Genomic DNA, 15,650 nt, shown 5'->3' on the forward strand with positions numbered 1-15,650 from the left:
TCTCACCTAGCTCACACGTTCAATGATTTAGGTCGTTTGGAGATGCCGATTTCATTCGAACGTGACAGGTGTCATGTTCAAACGAGATTATTGCTTATTAATCCTGGTAGTTCGTTTTTATGTGCGCATTTTCATTTGAAATGTGGCACCTCAAATTTTCAACCATTATTCGATTCAAAACCTATGAGCCTCATCGTGCTCAATTTAATTTCATTAAAGCACATACTTAATTTATTATCTTACTCCATTATTCTCAAATTCCTAGTGTTTCTTAGCTTTTATTTGTTTCGAATGTTACATCATAATTGCTCATAAGTTAGAATGTTGTGCATGTCAATAAAGAATCCACATTTTAATGCAAGGAAATTTGTATGTCTTTGCATAATTTAACTTTTTAAGCCATTAATCTATTAAAAGTTATACATTCCATCATGCCAAAACCAGCCAAAATAAATAAAAAAGAAAAAAGAAAAAAAAAAGCACCATATAAATATTTGAATTAATGACTACCAATATCAACTTATTTGGGTCACTAACATTTTAAAATATCCCTTTATTATCCTTATTATTGCCATTAGATTTTTGTTATAGATTCCTCAAGGGATAACAACAAATTTTATTATTTCTATTTTTTGTCATATGTGTAATGCAAGCGAAAAATGTAAAATACAAATTTTGCTGACGTGTCATTAACCGATTGGTCTTAGACAAATAACTAGGAAAGCCTTGCTGACTATTCATAAATCTACCCAATTGGACTTAAACACGTGTACAAATAGAGCCCGTTAGATGGTCTCTGTCAAAGCAGGGTCCGAAGGGACAACCGTCGTATATATTTTTCTCTAATTATTTATGATATTTTCGTTCCTGGTAACAACTTGTCCCATGGGCTACTGGTAATTGTCGGTAGCTCCTGTTTGCCGTTCATGCTGGGTGTTGGTGGACTCGATTTATACATGCTTGATTTGTGTAATGATGCTAATTCAAATAATAGAACAAAAAATTATAAGGCACACACTTTCGCTTGGCTACACGTACTATCTTATTCAAGTCAGGACTAAGGATTGTCTTGCACCGATTCAAGACGCATTTATAACTGAAAATGATACCTATATCTATTTATTTTTTCTTTTTGATCATATTTAAGAGCACATCTGTGTGTTCGATTTTTTATATTATATTCTACTATATTCAAAAGTGTAAATGCGGAAGAAAAAGTAGTTTGAAAAATATGTTTAAATGATTTATATCTTTTTAAATTATGTTTGAAAGATATGTTTGGGAGTGCAAAATAAAGTGTATAGAATTCAGAATTCATGTTTGGGCGATAGTTGTATGAGAGTGTTTTTTCATAAAAAATTATGATGAGAAATGATTAGAGTTATGAAAATTAGTGTGGAATAATAATTGAGTTATGAAAATTAAAGCACAAACTTAATTTATTATCTTATTCCATTATTCTCGAATTCTTAGTGTTTCTTAGCTTTTATTTGTTCTTAGTGTTACACCATAGTTGCTCATAAGTTAGAATGTTATGCATGTCAAGAAAGAAACCACATTTTAATTCACTCTTTTTTTTTTTCTTTCTTCACTCTTTTATAACATGCTTACACATGTAAGCATATGATTGGAGCCACATCAGCCATAAAAACAAAATTTTAATACCCTCCAATCACATATTGACATGTGTTAATAAGTTATAAAAGAGTTGTAGGTCCAGCATTTTTCTAAAACATTTTTTAACTAACACCTTTCTACGTTCATGAGATTAGATTATGTTCACTCAGTTTTTCCATGCTTGGGCAAACCATCGGAGGAGAGCCAATTTCATTGGGTCCACTGTTGATATGGAAGGCAATTTAAGGAAGGGATCTAAGGAGGTTGGAAATGCGTTCATTAGCTATTTTCAACAACTGTATTCTTCTGAGGGAGTGACAGGGATTGAAGTTTGCATTCCGGCAGTGTATTCCAGGGTAAAGCCAGAGCTGAACTCTTTGTTGTCTGCTACCTTTTCTCGGGAGGAAATCAACTCAGCCCTTGATCAGATGCAGCCTCTCAAATCCCCTGACCCTGATGGTTTTGGAGCCAGCTTTTACAAACATCATTGGGAGACTGTTGGTGATAAGGTCAGTGGAGCAATCCTGAATTTCTTGGAAGGAGATATTTTTAATCCCTCTATCAATGACACTTTTATTGCACTGATTCCCAAAAATGTTAATGCTGCTTCGGTGTCTGATTATAGACCTATTAGCCTTTGTAATGTTGTTTATAAGATTATAGCCAAAGTGCTTGCCAATAGATTAAAATTGGTGCTGCCTTCCATAATATCTCACAATCAAAGTGCCTTTGTTCTCGGAAGGCTTATTACGGATAATGTGATGATAGCTTTTGAAGCCCTTCATACTATGACTTCCAGAATGAGTGGCAAGAAAAGTTTTATGGCTGTTAAAGTAGACATGAGGAAAGCTTATGACAGGGTGGAATGGCCCTTCCTTGAGGCCATGATGAGAACTATGGGGTTTGAGGAAAAATGGATATCTCTTATCATGACTTGTGTGAAGAGTGTGACATATTCGGTGTTAGTGAATGGTCAACCCTTTGGGAGGATAACCCCAACTAGGGGTTTGAGACAAGGTGACCCGTTGTCCCCCTATCTCTTCTTGATTGTGGCGGAAGGGCTCAGTGCACTGTTGTCGCAGGCAGAGATTGAAAAGAGGATCACTGGGGTGCCCATTGCTGCTGGTGGATTTCGGTTGAGCCACCTATTTTTTGCGGATGACTCTCTTCTTTTTTGCTGGGCGAATGGAGTGGAATGGGCAAATCTAAACCAAGTGCTGCAGTGTTATGAACAAGCCTCTGGGCAACAACTGAATTCAGCCAAAACAGCCATCTTCTTAAGTCGGAATACTCATCCAGACTTTCGGGATTTCCTTAACAACATGGCAGGGGTGACAATTTCAGCCAGATTTGACAAGTACCTGGGTCTTCCGACAATGGTGGGGCGGTCTAAGAAGCAAGCTTTTGCTTCTATTTGCGGGAGAGTGTTGGCAAAGCTAGAAGGATGGAAGGAAAAATTCCTCACCCAAGCGGGGAAGGAAATCCTTTTAAAAGCTGTGGTTCAAGCGCTGCCCACTTATTGCATGAGTGTTTTCAGGCTGCCTCAAACTTTGTGTAAGTCCCTAAACTCTTTGATGAATAAATTTTGGTGGGGGCATAAGACTAATCAAGGGCGAGTCCACTGGATGAGCTGGAAGAGGTTGGGGGAGCCAAAAAACAGGGGTGGTATGGGGTTTCGTGATTTGGAGGTGTTCAATTTGGCAATGCTTGCAAAGCAAGGATGGAGACTGCTGTCCAACCCGGATTCCTTAGTAGCTCGTGTTATGAGAGAGGTATCATGCGCAAGGGAGCTTTTTGGAGGCTAAGTTGGGGAGTCGCCCTTCCTTTGTGTGGTGTAGCATCCTCAAAGCTAAGAATATTCTGCATAATGGAATGGGATGGAGGGTGGGAAATGGGGAAGACATAAAGATCTGGAAGGATGCTTGGCTGAACCCTCCCAAAAATCGATTACTATTGCCCAACAACACAAATTGGCACCCTGAGTCTCGGGTAAGCAGTCTCATTGACCAAGCGTCAGGATGGTGGAATTTAGATCTTATTCATAGGTTGTTTGATCCTGGGGAAGCAGCGGATATTGGAAGTGTACTCATTAGTCCTCTGCTGAAGAAAGACACAATGATTTGGAGGGGCTCTCCTTCGGGTATCTTCACTGTGAGAAGTGCTTACCATATGGAGATGAGGAGGAGATCTCAAGAACAAGGTGAAAGTTCAGGAGTTTTTAGTAACGAACATCTATGGCAGTTTATTTGGAAAATGCCAACTACCCCTGCGGTGCAAAACTTCTGTTGGAGACTGTGCCAGGACTTACTTCCCACAAAACTCAATCTGTTCTCCCGAAAAGTGGTTACTGATCCAAATTGTCCCATATGCAACGGAGAACCGGAAACAATTTTTCATTGCCTCTGGAGCTGTCCTATGGCAGTAGCGGTTTGGCAGGAAGGGAGAAGGAAGCATCAGAAGCTGGCTTGCGGTGAAACTGACGGTAGAGGATTGCTGTTGTTCTTAAAAGAAAAACTAGAGATAGAAGAGTTTATAGAAGCAGTGTTGATCCTCAGGTCGATCTGGCATAAAAGAAATTCCTTCGTTTTTGAGGGCAAGCTCACTCCCCCTTCACAAGTTATGGCAGCCGTCCATCTTTCGTTGGAAGAGTTCTCACAAGCCTTGAAGTTGGAAGATACCCCCGTCAGAGCTTTGGCGAAACCCCCTTCTCTATGGACCAAACCTCCCCCAGATGTCTGGAAAATAAATTGGGATGCTGCAATATCAAAGGAGTCGGATAGAATGGGAGTGGGGGTGGTTATTAGGGATGCTACTGGCCGAGTTTTGGCAGCCAGAACGAAAATTATTCCCCACATCACTGACCCCGCCTCTGCCGAAGCTCTAGCGGCGTGGGAGGCTGTGGTTCTCGCCCAAGAGGCGGGGGGAAGTCGGATTATTCTGGAGGGAGATTCCTCAGATACAGTGTCTGCTCTGGGTGCCAGGGAGCCCAGCCTCCGAGTCTATGGCCAAATTTTAAATGACACTAAAAGTATGTTCTCTCATTTCTTGTCGGTGGTGGTGCATCATGTTCGCAGGAGTGCAAATCGGGTAGCTCATGTATTGGCTAAGAATGCTATTTCTCAACTGCTAAACAACACCTGGATAGATGAATGTCCTAACTTTATCCATAGTGCTGTTGTAGCAGATTTTGATTGTACAACCTGATTTGGTTCATTTATAAAATGGCTTTCAAAAAAAAAAAAAAAAGAGATTAGATTATGTTCAAAAACCAAAAATTTAATACTTGTGAAACCCTCTTAACTTTACTAATTAGGCCAATTGTGAGCTGAGCCACGGCTCATCCAACTAAAACACGTCAACAGCTTGCACACCACGGTTCACACGCTCTTTTAAGTAGAGTTAAGTGATGAGTTTGCTGACGTGTCATTAAATGATTGATCTTTGACCGAAAATAACAAAGCCTTGTTGACTAATCATAAATTTATCCAATTAGATTTAAACACGTGTATAAATAGAGCCCGTTAAGTGGTCTTTGTCAAAGTAGGTCCGAAGGGACAACCGCCGTGTATATTTTTCTTTAATTATTTATTATGATATTTTCGTTGCTGGTAGCCTAATAACAGCCTGTCCCATGGGCTACCGGTAATTGTCGGCAGCTCCTGTTTGCCGCTCGTGTTGGGTGTCGGTGGACTCGATTTATGCATGCATGATTTGTACAATGATGCTAGTTCAAATGATGGAACATAAAATTACAAGTCACGCAGTTCTCTTTCAGGTCCGCTGGGAGTGTAGAGGACTACACAGAAGGAGAGAGATGGTGGCGTATTGAATGGGCGAAGAGTTCACAGCTTTTGCTCCTATCTCTTCATTGGCCTCTCAGAACGCTTTGATCGGGTGAACCGCAGATCTGTTCTGATATCTGAAAACTACAAACGTTGCCTTGGGGAAACAGCGGAATTGAGAAAACAACATGGAAGCAAATGCGGGCATGGTGGCTGGGTCTTACAAGCGGAACGAGCTGGTCCGGATTCGCCACGATTCCGATAGTGGGGTTAGTGTTCTCGACGTACCCTTTTCGGAGTTGAGTCCAAAAAAGATTTTTGTTTTTGTGTAATCTATTTAATTGTTTGTTTATTTTGTTTCTGTTTTTGCACTGTGGTGTGTGGATCTCAGTGGTGGGTAGCGTAAAAATGTGAGTCTTTCAGCTCCGGATTTTGGGTTTTACGTGAATCGGGGAAGTGGGTGGTGGTCATGCTTGAGATTTTTGAATTATCTTTGGTTTTCAGTATGGCAATCATTTCATGTTTTTCCTTTGTTGCATTCTGGTGCTTGGATCCGATTGTTGGCTGTGTGGGAGTGAGTGTGAGCTCAAAGTTCATACCGTTTCTTTGGAAATAGATGACAGGCAGGGGCTGTTTCAGTCAGTTTTGGGGATTTAGCATGTGGGTCTCTAAATTTGAACTTGTTGCAGTTCTTATCTTGTTGTAATTATTGTTTATGTTTCATTTTTGGTTGTTCGCTTGAATGGTTTATTTGATTTCGGTTAGATAAGAAAATTGTCTGTTCTTAATTTGTGATTTTTGATGAGCTGAATTCTCTGGATGAAATTTGCCCTTCCTATTAATTGCTCAGATTTTATATTTGATAGTAAGACTTACGGGGGTTGTTTAAATAAAACTAATGGTGCTTTTTATTTTTGAGCATTCAAGCTGAGATCTGGATAGTTCAGTCACTGGAATTTAACTATTTTTGCTCATTGTAGATGAGATCTGCCTTTACCCGCTATAAAAGACTACTGTTGGGTCAGAGTTTTGTCTCTATCTTCTTCTTCTTCTTGGCTCATGTGGTTTTCTTGAATGTTGTTCTGTGATAGATTTATGTAATTATTTAGTCATAAGAATTTCTTTTTCTTTAACTCTGATTCTTACATTGTCTTTTTAAAATGCAGCCTAAGCCCTTAAAGCATTTGAATGGCCAAACATGTCAGATCTGTGGTGATACTGTTGGACTTACAGCTAGTGGTGATGTCTTTGTTGCTTGCAATGAGTGTGCGTTCCCTGTCTGTCGGCCTTGTTATGAGTACGAGCGGAAAGATGGGAACCAGGCTTGTCCCCAGTGCAAGACTAGATATAAGAGGCACAAAGGTTAGCTTGCCCCAAGTCCATTGTTAAATTGTAGTTGTAAGTTTGGGAATGAAGTTAATGTGGTCTATGTATTTCAGGGAGTCCTCGAGTGGATGGAGATGATGAAGAGGATGATGTTGATGATCTAGAGAATGAGTTCAATTACACCCAAGGAAATAGCAAGGCAAGACGTCAGTGGCAGGGGGAAGATGCTGATCTCTCTTCTTCCTCTAGACATGAAGCTCAACAACCGATTCCCCTTCTCACCAGTGGGCAACCGGTAGGCAATTAAAGCAATCCCTGACTCGTTTTTACATTCACATCATTGTTGCATAATTTCTAGATTTGTAGCCTGAGGTTCGGTTGATGAAGATCATTGTATTCTTTCAGAAATTTAACGTCGCTTGTTTTATGTCACTTGCAGCAACTGTTCTTACCAAGTTTTAAAAATGACAATTAAAGCAATCATATCTTATATGCTTGATTTTGGCAAATGATCATGCTGGTGATTTAGTTTTGCGACCTTCTCTTTAATAATATGGAAATAATTTTCAGGTGTCTGGTGAAATTCCATCTGCTATATCTGATAACCAATCTGTGCGAACCACATCAGGTCCCTTGGGCCCTTCAGAAAAGCATGTTCACTCCCTTCCTTATATTGATCCAAAGCAGCCAGGTAGTCAACTAACTCAAGTTTGTTCACTTAGAAATCCCCAAACAAGCTTTTGTATCGCTTGTTTGGACTTTACCAACTATCAATTAATCTTTTCATCTAATTTTTTTACAGTTCAAGTGAGAATTGTGGACCCATCAAAGGACCTGAATTCTTATGGACTTGGAAATGTTGACTGGAAGGAAAGGGTTGAAGGTTGGAAACTCAAACAGGAGAAAAATATGATGCAGATGACCAGTAGATACGCTGAAGGGAAGGGGGACATAGAAGGCACTGGTTCCAATGGAGAAGAACTCCAGATGTGAGCATTCCGTATAAAAACTTTATTCACCTTGCACTTTTGGAGGTTACGAGTTATGACTGCTTTATTTATTGTTATTATTTCCCTGATGAATGGTTCTGACTACTGTTGGTGATTTTTTATGCCACATTGTAATTAATGGCATCTTTTTTATTTTTTATCTTGTAAGAATATTTGTTATCATTTTTATATGATAGCATGCATCCCTTGCTAAGTCATATGACCTTATGTTGAAGCATGGATTGTTCCTTTTGATTCTGTAGATTGACAATGGAATGGTCTTTTCCAATGCAGTGGATTAATAATTTTTTGTGCGCTTTCTTCTTCTTCTTGTCACAGGGCTGATGATGCTCGGCAACCTTTGAGCCGTGTGGTTCCTATTTCTTCTTCGCACCTGACGCCTTATCGTGTCGTTATCATACTGCGGCTTATTATTTTGGGCTTTTTCTTGCAATACCGTGTAACTCACCCAGTGAAAGATGCATACCCATTGTGGCTAACATCAATTATTTGTGAGATCTGGTTTGCTTTATCCTGGCTTCTGGATCAGTTCCCAAAATGGTCTCCCATCAACCGTGAGACCTATCTTGACAGGCTTGGATTGAGGTTAGTTAACTTCATTCTATTTGTGATGGTGTATGTTTTGGTGTGGGTTTTGAAAATGAGGAAGTAGTTTAGTTTTTTTGTTAATCACTATTATACTTTGCAGATTTGATAGAGAAGGAGAACCATCGCAGCTGGCTCCAGTAGACGTTTTCGTTAGTACAGTGGATCCCCTTAAAGAGCCTCCTCTTGTAACAGCAAACACTGTTTTGTCCATACTTGCTGTGGATTATCCAGTCGACAAGGTTTCTTGCTATGTATCTGATGATGGGTCAGCAATGTTGACCTTTGAATCCCTTTCTGAAACTGCCGAGTTTGCAAGGAAGTGGGTGCCCTTCTGCAAGAAGCACAACATCGAGCCTAGGGCCCCTGAGTTTTACTTTGCCCAGAAAATTGATTACTTGAAAGACAAAATACAACCTTCATTTGTGAAAGAGCGCCGGGCAATGAAGGTGAGTGAATGTTGCCATGTTGGATTAATATGTTTATTATGTTTGTGAAAATTTGTTGATAATTACTTCGTTCTTATATTCATCAATGATAAAATTTACTGTTACTGTAATGAAGCTAATGTTTTTAAATTAATTTTCATTTTTTTTTTCCTGGGATCTGGGAGAAAATATAAAAAAAACTAGTACGCTTTAAATGTTATGTTGTCTATTTTAACCATTATAACAGTTGTGTTAGTAAATCACACAAATTTGAAAAGTATTAACCTAAAAAATTGTATCATTAAATCACGCTTTTAATGATATTTGTCGATTACTTATAATAATAATAAAAAAATTGTAAGAGTACTTTTCTCCTGATAACACTCTGGTTTCTAGGTTGACACAAGATTACACCTTTTTATGTCAGCAGAATTTACTCTCTTTGGCATGAATTAACCAAAAAAAGAGAAGAAGAAAGAAAGATAAAAACAAGATTTTAAATTTTTACCTTAATATAGACTTCAACTTATTGGTTTTTAAATTTCGAGTTATTGAAATTTCTGTCAAATTTTGAAGTGTTTAAAAGATGGTGATAAGGACTCAACAGTTTTATTGGAAATGTCTGCAATGAAGCAAGTCATATAAAAACTATTGACACGAGTATTTCTGACAATGAAAATAGTTTTTTATTTTTCATTTCTTTTAAGTCGGACCTTATTTACTCCATCTATGTATATTACGGATCACAATTTGAGTAGGCCACTCAATAGATATTATATTAAGGTCTTTGAATACTGTACAAGAAAATTGTATTATGCCTTGTGTAAGTATTCTGAACCTTTGTATATAGGTGGTACAAGAAGATTATAATATTTCAATGTTTTTTTTTTTTTTTTTAACGTTACTAACCCTTTTGTTTGACAGAGAGAATATGAAGAATTCAAGGTACGGATCAATGCACTTGTTGCCAAAGCGCAGAAGATGCCAGAAGAAGGTTGGACAATGCAGGATGGCACTCCATGGCCTGGAAATAATTCTAGGGACCATCCTGGAATGATTCAGGTATTATTATTTTTCCAAGTGCTTTTAGGATTTTGACTGCTTTTCTTTATATTCTTATAGTGATATATATTTTCTATTGAGTGGAAGAACAGGTGTTCTTAGGCCACAGTGGGGGGCTTGATACAGATGGAAATGAGCTACCTCGACTTGTTTATGTTTCTCGTGAGAAGCGACCTGGCTTCCAGCATCACAAGAAAGCCGGAGCAATGAATGCATTGGTTTGTCTACTGAAGGCCTATTATTTTAATTCTAGGGTTATCTTAGTCATTGACAACCATAATAGTTACCATTGTCCACCATTCTAGGTGGTGCAGTCAGTGATTTGTAGGAGAATACCCTTTCTCCTCCAGTAGAAAGACACAACACCACCTAGTACCGTGGTATGGCAGTGATGTGATTGGTTGCTTGTTTTCTGACTTAATTATATCTTATGATTTGCAGATCCGAGTTTCTGCTGTCCTAACCAATGGTGCATATCTGCTGAATGTCGACTGTGATCACTACTTTAATAATAGCAAAGCTCTTAAAGAAGCCATGTGTTTCATGATGGATCCTGCTCTTGGAAAAAAGACCTGTTATGTACAGTTTCCACAGCGTTTTGATGGCATTGACTTGCATGATCGATATGCTAACCGCAATATTGTCTTCTTTGATGTAGGTTCCACTGGATATTACACCGCAAAATATTTCTCCACGTTATAGCTTGTTGTGTTTGGGCTTTATTAAGTACGATCTTGTGTTCGCTGCATTTTGCAGATCAACTTGAAAGGGCTGGATGGCATCCAGGGTCCTGTCTATGTGGGAACTGGTTGCTGTTTCAACAGGCAAGCTCTATATGGGTATGATCCAGTTTTAACTGAGGAAGACATGGAACCAAACATTATTGTCAAGAGTTGTTGTGGTTCAAGAAAGAAGGGAAAGGGTGGCAACAAGAAGTACATAGACAAGAAGAGGGCAATGCAAAGAACTGAATCCACCATTCCCATTTTCAATATGGAAGACATTGAGGAGGGTGTTGAAGGTTGGTTTTCTTTAGAATCTGTTTTCCCAAATTTGAGTAAGAATCATTGTAAAACCAAATGATGTTTTGGTGCACCCATGCTTGTAAAGTTAACTCCCTTCGTTTGTTCTGCAGGATATGATGATGAGAGATCGCTTCTTATGTCTCAGAAGAGCTTAGAGAAGCGTTTTGGTCAGTCTCCGGTTTTTATTGCAGCCACCTTCATGGAACAAGGAGGCATTCCCCCAACAACCAACCCTGCGACTCTTTTAAAGGAAGCAATCCATGTTATCAGCTGTGGATATGAAGACAAGAGTGAATGGGGAAAAGAGGTCAGTTAGCTTAGCAATATAGGACCGTCAGTGAGATATTAATTTGATGATTTTGTGCAGTAATTAATTAAGCCTTTTCTTTTTACCTCCAGATTGGTTGGATTTATGGTTCTGTCACAGAAGATATTTTAACTGGGTTTAAGATGCATGCTCGTGGTTGGATCTCAATCTATTGCATGCCTCCCCGCCCGGCATTTAAAGGTTCTGCTCCAATCAATCTTTCTGATCGGTTGAACCAGGTTCTTCGATGGGCCTTGGGATCAATTGAGATTTTGCTGAGTAGGCATTGCCCCTTGTGGTATGGCTACAATGGGAGAATGAAGCTTTTGGAGAGACTGGCATACATAAATACTATTGTGTACCCTCTTACCTCAATCCCACTGCTTGCTTACTGTATGCTTCCTGCCTTTTGCCTTCTCACGGGAAAATTCATCATTCCTGAGGTGAGTGATGGTTCTGCTTATTTACCTTTTATCAGATAGATCTCTCAACCATACTTGAATTGCATTTATTTGTTCTCCCGTATTCTACATGCATTGATTTAGTGGGGGACTACCTGGAAGCCAAATTTTGGCTGATGTGCAATGGAAAAACATAGTTACGAAAGTGTTTGACATGGACCCCTCATTCTGTATGTGGAATGCACCATAATTGCATTGCATGCACAAAAACGTCCTTGTTCTACCTTGAAGTTTTCTTAAACATGCCTCTGATGTCCTTTCTACTTTGTGTATGTGAATATATTAGTCTGTAATAAAAATCAACCCTATCACTTTTTTTCCCTAAAACAAAATCTCTTTTATATTCATCCCTTTTTTGTTAACAAAGTTCTTGGTATTCATTTTTTTTGTACCTGTTCTGTTCTTTTAAAGCAAGGAGCGCTCTTTTCATATCACTGTTCAAGGGTGATTTAGTAATTCACCTATTTGTTTTTCTTGTGATAAAACAACTAGCCGCCAACAAGTCTGTTGCCAATTTTATGCAGATAAGTAATTTTGCTAGCATGTGGTTTATTCTCCTCTTTGTCTCCATTGCTACTACTGGAATTCTTGAGCTTAGGTGGAGTGGGGTCAGTATTGAGGACTGGTGGAGGAATGAGCAATTCTGGGTTATTGGTGGTACATCGGCCCATCTCTTTGCAGTATTCCAAGGGCTCTTGAAAGTGCTTGCTGGTATTGACACCAACTTCACTGTGACTTCAAAGGCATCTGATGAAGATGGGGATTTTACAGAGCTTTATGTGTTCAAATGGACATCACTTCTCATCCCTCCAACCACGGTCCTAATTGTGAACTTGGTCGGCATTGTGGCTGGTGTTTCATATGCCATTAACAGTGGATACCAGTCTTGGGGTCCCCTCTTTGGTAAGCTGTTCTTTGCCATATGGGTCATTGCCCATCTGTATCCTTTCCTGAAGGGTTTGTTGGGTCGGCAAAATCGTACCCCAACAATTGTCATTGTCTGGTCCATACTCCTTGCTTCCATTTTCTCCTTATTATGGGTGCGGATCGACCCGTTCACCTCCGCCACTGCAAAGGCTGCAGCAAACGGTCAATGTGGCATTAATTGTTAGTTCATTTCAAGATCATTCTGTTGTGGTATATGCCATCTCTCTTATTGAAGCTTGCTCTGTATATAACAAGAGATCAAGGTATCAAAGTCATGTGCCGGATCTCTGCCCCCTCTCCCCAAAACAAGAGAAATGGTTGGTCTGCAGTATCTAAGTTATGAACTTTGTTTATGTATGAAAGGGAGTTGGGTGGATGAAAATTGGGAGAACCCTTTTGGATGCTTTTTGCTCGTCTCTCCAGAAGTGTTTGTGTAACTGTGTTGGTCCCTTCTAAGATAGGTGCCTCGAACTTGTCTTATGTTGTTGTTGTGCAGTGTTGTGACGATTTTTGTCGAGACTCGAGCGTATAGAAACTATTTATGCAAGTGCTTACAAGTTACAGTACTTTGAAAGAAACATGTTTGTTATTCTTTGAGAAATTTTATTGTTGTGGTATGATGGTGGAATAACAATTAAATTGTGAATTATTCATCTTGGATCAGAGTAAAGAGATTGGTTGGCAGGGATTATTTTATATCATCTTATTATTTTGTTATTTTATGCAATCAGAACTTTGCTGTTTATGTAGGGCAGGTTCTTGGAGTGCTGACATTAATACTCAGACTTGGATACCAAAGTTGAACCACTATTTGTATTGGTTACTGAAGCATCCGTTCGGAGATTGATCACCAGGAAATTTAGATGGAATGCACGCCGGGTGGGTGGAGGGCATGGTGACGGAGAAGGGGCCAATCGTGGCGGTGCGGTGAGGGGTTCGAGCGTGGAGGGCAGTGGATCCAGCTGCTTTAAAAAAAAAAAAAAAAAAAAAAAAAAAAAAAAAAAAGAGAGAAAAAAAGGAATGAGGGGAGGGGGAAGGGGAGGATGGAGAAAAAAAGGGGGTGCGCGTTGGATGTGGACACGATGGGTAGAGGGTGCGCAGGGGTGGAAAAATGTCACTGTGGTGGTAAGGGTGTGAGTGTAGAGGATGGAGGACGGTAGACATGACCTCCAAAACTAGAAACATGGAAAAAGAAAAGGGAAATGCTAAAGAGAAGCCTCTCATCCCCCCTTGTCACCCCATTTTCCTTAAAAAAATTGGTTTTTATTAAAAAGTTGTCTCTGATGTGACATCATAGACAACTTTTTAATAAAAATCAATTTTTTTATTATAAAAGGGTGATAAGGGGGGATGAGGGGAGGATGTGTAGAAGCTCTCAAAAGAAAAAGGAAAAAAATAAGAAAAAAGCACCATTTAAAGATTTCAACTAATGATTACCAATATTAACTTATTTAGGTCACTGACATTTTAAAATCTCATTTTGTCTAGCTTATTATTGCCTTTCGATTTTTGTTATCGAGTCCTTAAAAATTAGAGAGGGATAACAACAAATTTTGGTATTTCTAATTTTGTCATATGTGTAATGCAAGTGAAAAAAATGTAAAATATAAATCATGTCACCCTAACTTGAATTGAATCCTATTAATACACATACATGAATGAAAATGTTAGGCCTACAACTTTTTTGCAACTTGTTAGTAAGTGTCAACATGTTTTTACAACTTGTTAATACATGTCAACATGTGATTAAATGATATAAAATTATTTTTAGTGCTTGGCGTGACTTCAACCATATGCCGACACGTGTCATTAGTAGTAAAAGAAACAAAGGTATAACGTCACTCAACACAAATCTTACTCATTAGTTTTTGGAATTGGAGAGGAGTAATGTTACTCAATTACACTCATTTTTTTTTTCAATCTTTTATAACTTGCTTACACATGTGTAAGCATATGATTGGAGCCACATCGGCCACAAAAAAAAAAAAAATTCTAATACCCTCCAATTACATGTTGACAAGTGTTAACAAGTTATAAAAAAGTTGTAGATCTAGTATTTTTCTAAACAAATGGATTGAAAGGGGAAAATTTATTTTAGGTAATAAAACTTTTTAACTAACACCTTTCTACATTCATGAGATTAGATTATGTTCAAAAACCAAAAATCTAATACTTGTGGACCCTCTTAACTTTACTAATTAGGCCAATTGTGAGCTGAGCCACTGCTCATCCAACTAACCCACGTCAATAGCTTGCACACCACGGTTCACACACTCTTTTAAGTCGAGTTAAATGATAAGTTTGCTGACGTGTCATTAAACGATTAGTCTCTGACAAAGAACTAGTAAAGGCTTGCTGACTATTCATAAATCTATTCAATTAGACTTAAACACGTGTACAAATAGAGCCTGTTAGGTGGTCTCTGTCAAAGCAGGGTCTGAAGGGACAACCGTCGTATATATATTTTTCTAATTATTTCTAATATTTTTGTTGCAACTAACAGCCTGTCCCATGGGCTACCAGTAATTGTCGGTAGCTCCTGTTTGCCGCTCGTGTTGGGTGTCGGTGGACTCGATTTATACATACTTGATTTGTGTAATGATGCTAATTCAAATGATTGAACATAAAATCACAAGTCACACACTTCTCTTTCATGTCCGCTTAGCTACACGTACTATTTTGTTCAAGTCAGGATAAGGATTGTCTTACACCAATTTATGACGTGTTTATAACTCAAAAAGATACCTATCTGTTTTTATTTTTAATCATATTTAATGGCACGTTTGGGTGTTCCATTTTTCTTGTATTATATTCTACTATATTCAAAAGTGTGAATACAGAAGAAAAAGTAGTTTGAAAAGATGTTTGGATGATTTAGATCTTTTTAAATTATATTTGAAAGATATGTTTGGGAGTGCAAAATAAAGTGTATAGAATTCAAAATTCATGTTTGGGTGATATATATATATACCTTATTGTTAGTTGAGCACGGTTACATCTTACTATGGTTTGCATCTCATTGATTTGTTTAACATGTTGAATTTTGCATATCATTAAAATCTGAGATCTTTTGACTCATCTTTAGATTAAAGAAACTTGACATGTTTAAATTGTTTATCA

General features: G+C 38.5%; 1 protein-coding gene across 1 annotated transcript; it reads left to right on the forward strand.

Annotated features, from left to right (window-relative positions):
• The first annotated feature begins 5,294 nt into the window (after window positions 1-5,294).
• Window positions 5,295-13,226, forward strand: LOC133871375 (cellulose synthase A catalytic subunit 1 [UDP-forming]-like). The gene is made up of 14 exons (XM_062308818.1): window positions 5,295-5,668; window positions 6,566-6,761; window positions 6,839-7,020; window positions 7,296-7,416; window positions 7,528-7,714; window positions 8,054-8,320; window positions 8,424-8,769; window positions 9,673-9,810; window positions 9,903-10,028; window positions 10,252-10,464; window positions 10,567-10,831; window positions 10,946-11,142; window positions 11,235-11,585; window positions 12,128-13,226. Exons 1-14 carry the CDS (start codon window positions 5,588-5,590, stop codon window positions 12,713-12,715), a joined length of 3,258 nt encoding a protein of 1,085 aa, XP_062164802.1. The 5' UTR covers window positions 5,295-5,587; the 3' UTR covers window positions 12,716-13,226.
• Window positions 13,227-15,650: the final 2,424 nt, after the last annotated feature.

The sequence above is a fragment of the Alnus glutinosa genome, chromosome 6 (assembly GCF_958979055.1).
Source record: "Alnus glutinosa chromosome 6, dhAlnGlut1.1, whole genome shotgun sequence".
In the NCBI taxonomy this organism is placed as follows: Eukaryota; Viridiplantae; Streptophyta; class Magnoliopsida; order Fagales; family Betulaceae; genus Alnus; species Alnus glutinosa.

Coding starts and splice junctions, on each gene's coding strand:
- LOC133871375 (XM_062308818.1), top strand. CDS start 5,588: ATGGAAGCAAATGCGGGCATGGTGGCTGGGTCTTACAAGCGGAACGAG. Junction 7,021..7,295: donor TTCTCACCAGTGGGCAACCG/GTAGGCAATTAA, acceptor AATAATTTTCAG/GTGTCTGGTGAAATTCCATC. Junction 8,770..9,672: donor AAGAGCGCCGGGCAATGAAG/GTGAGTGAATGT, acceptor TTTGTTTGACAG/AGAGAATATGAAGAATTCAA.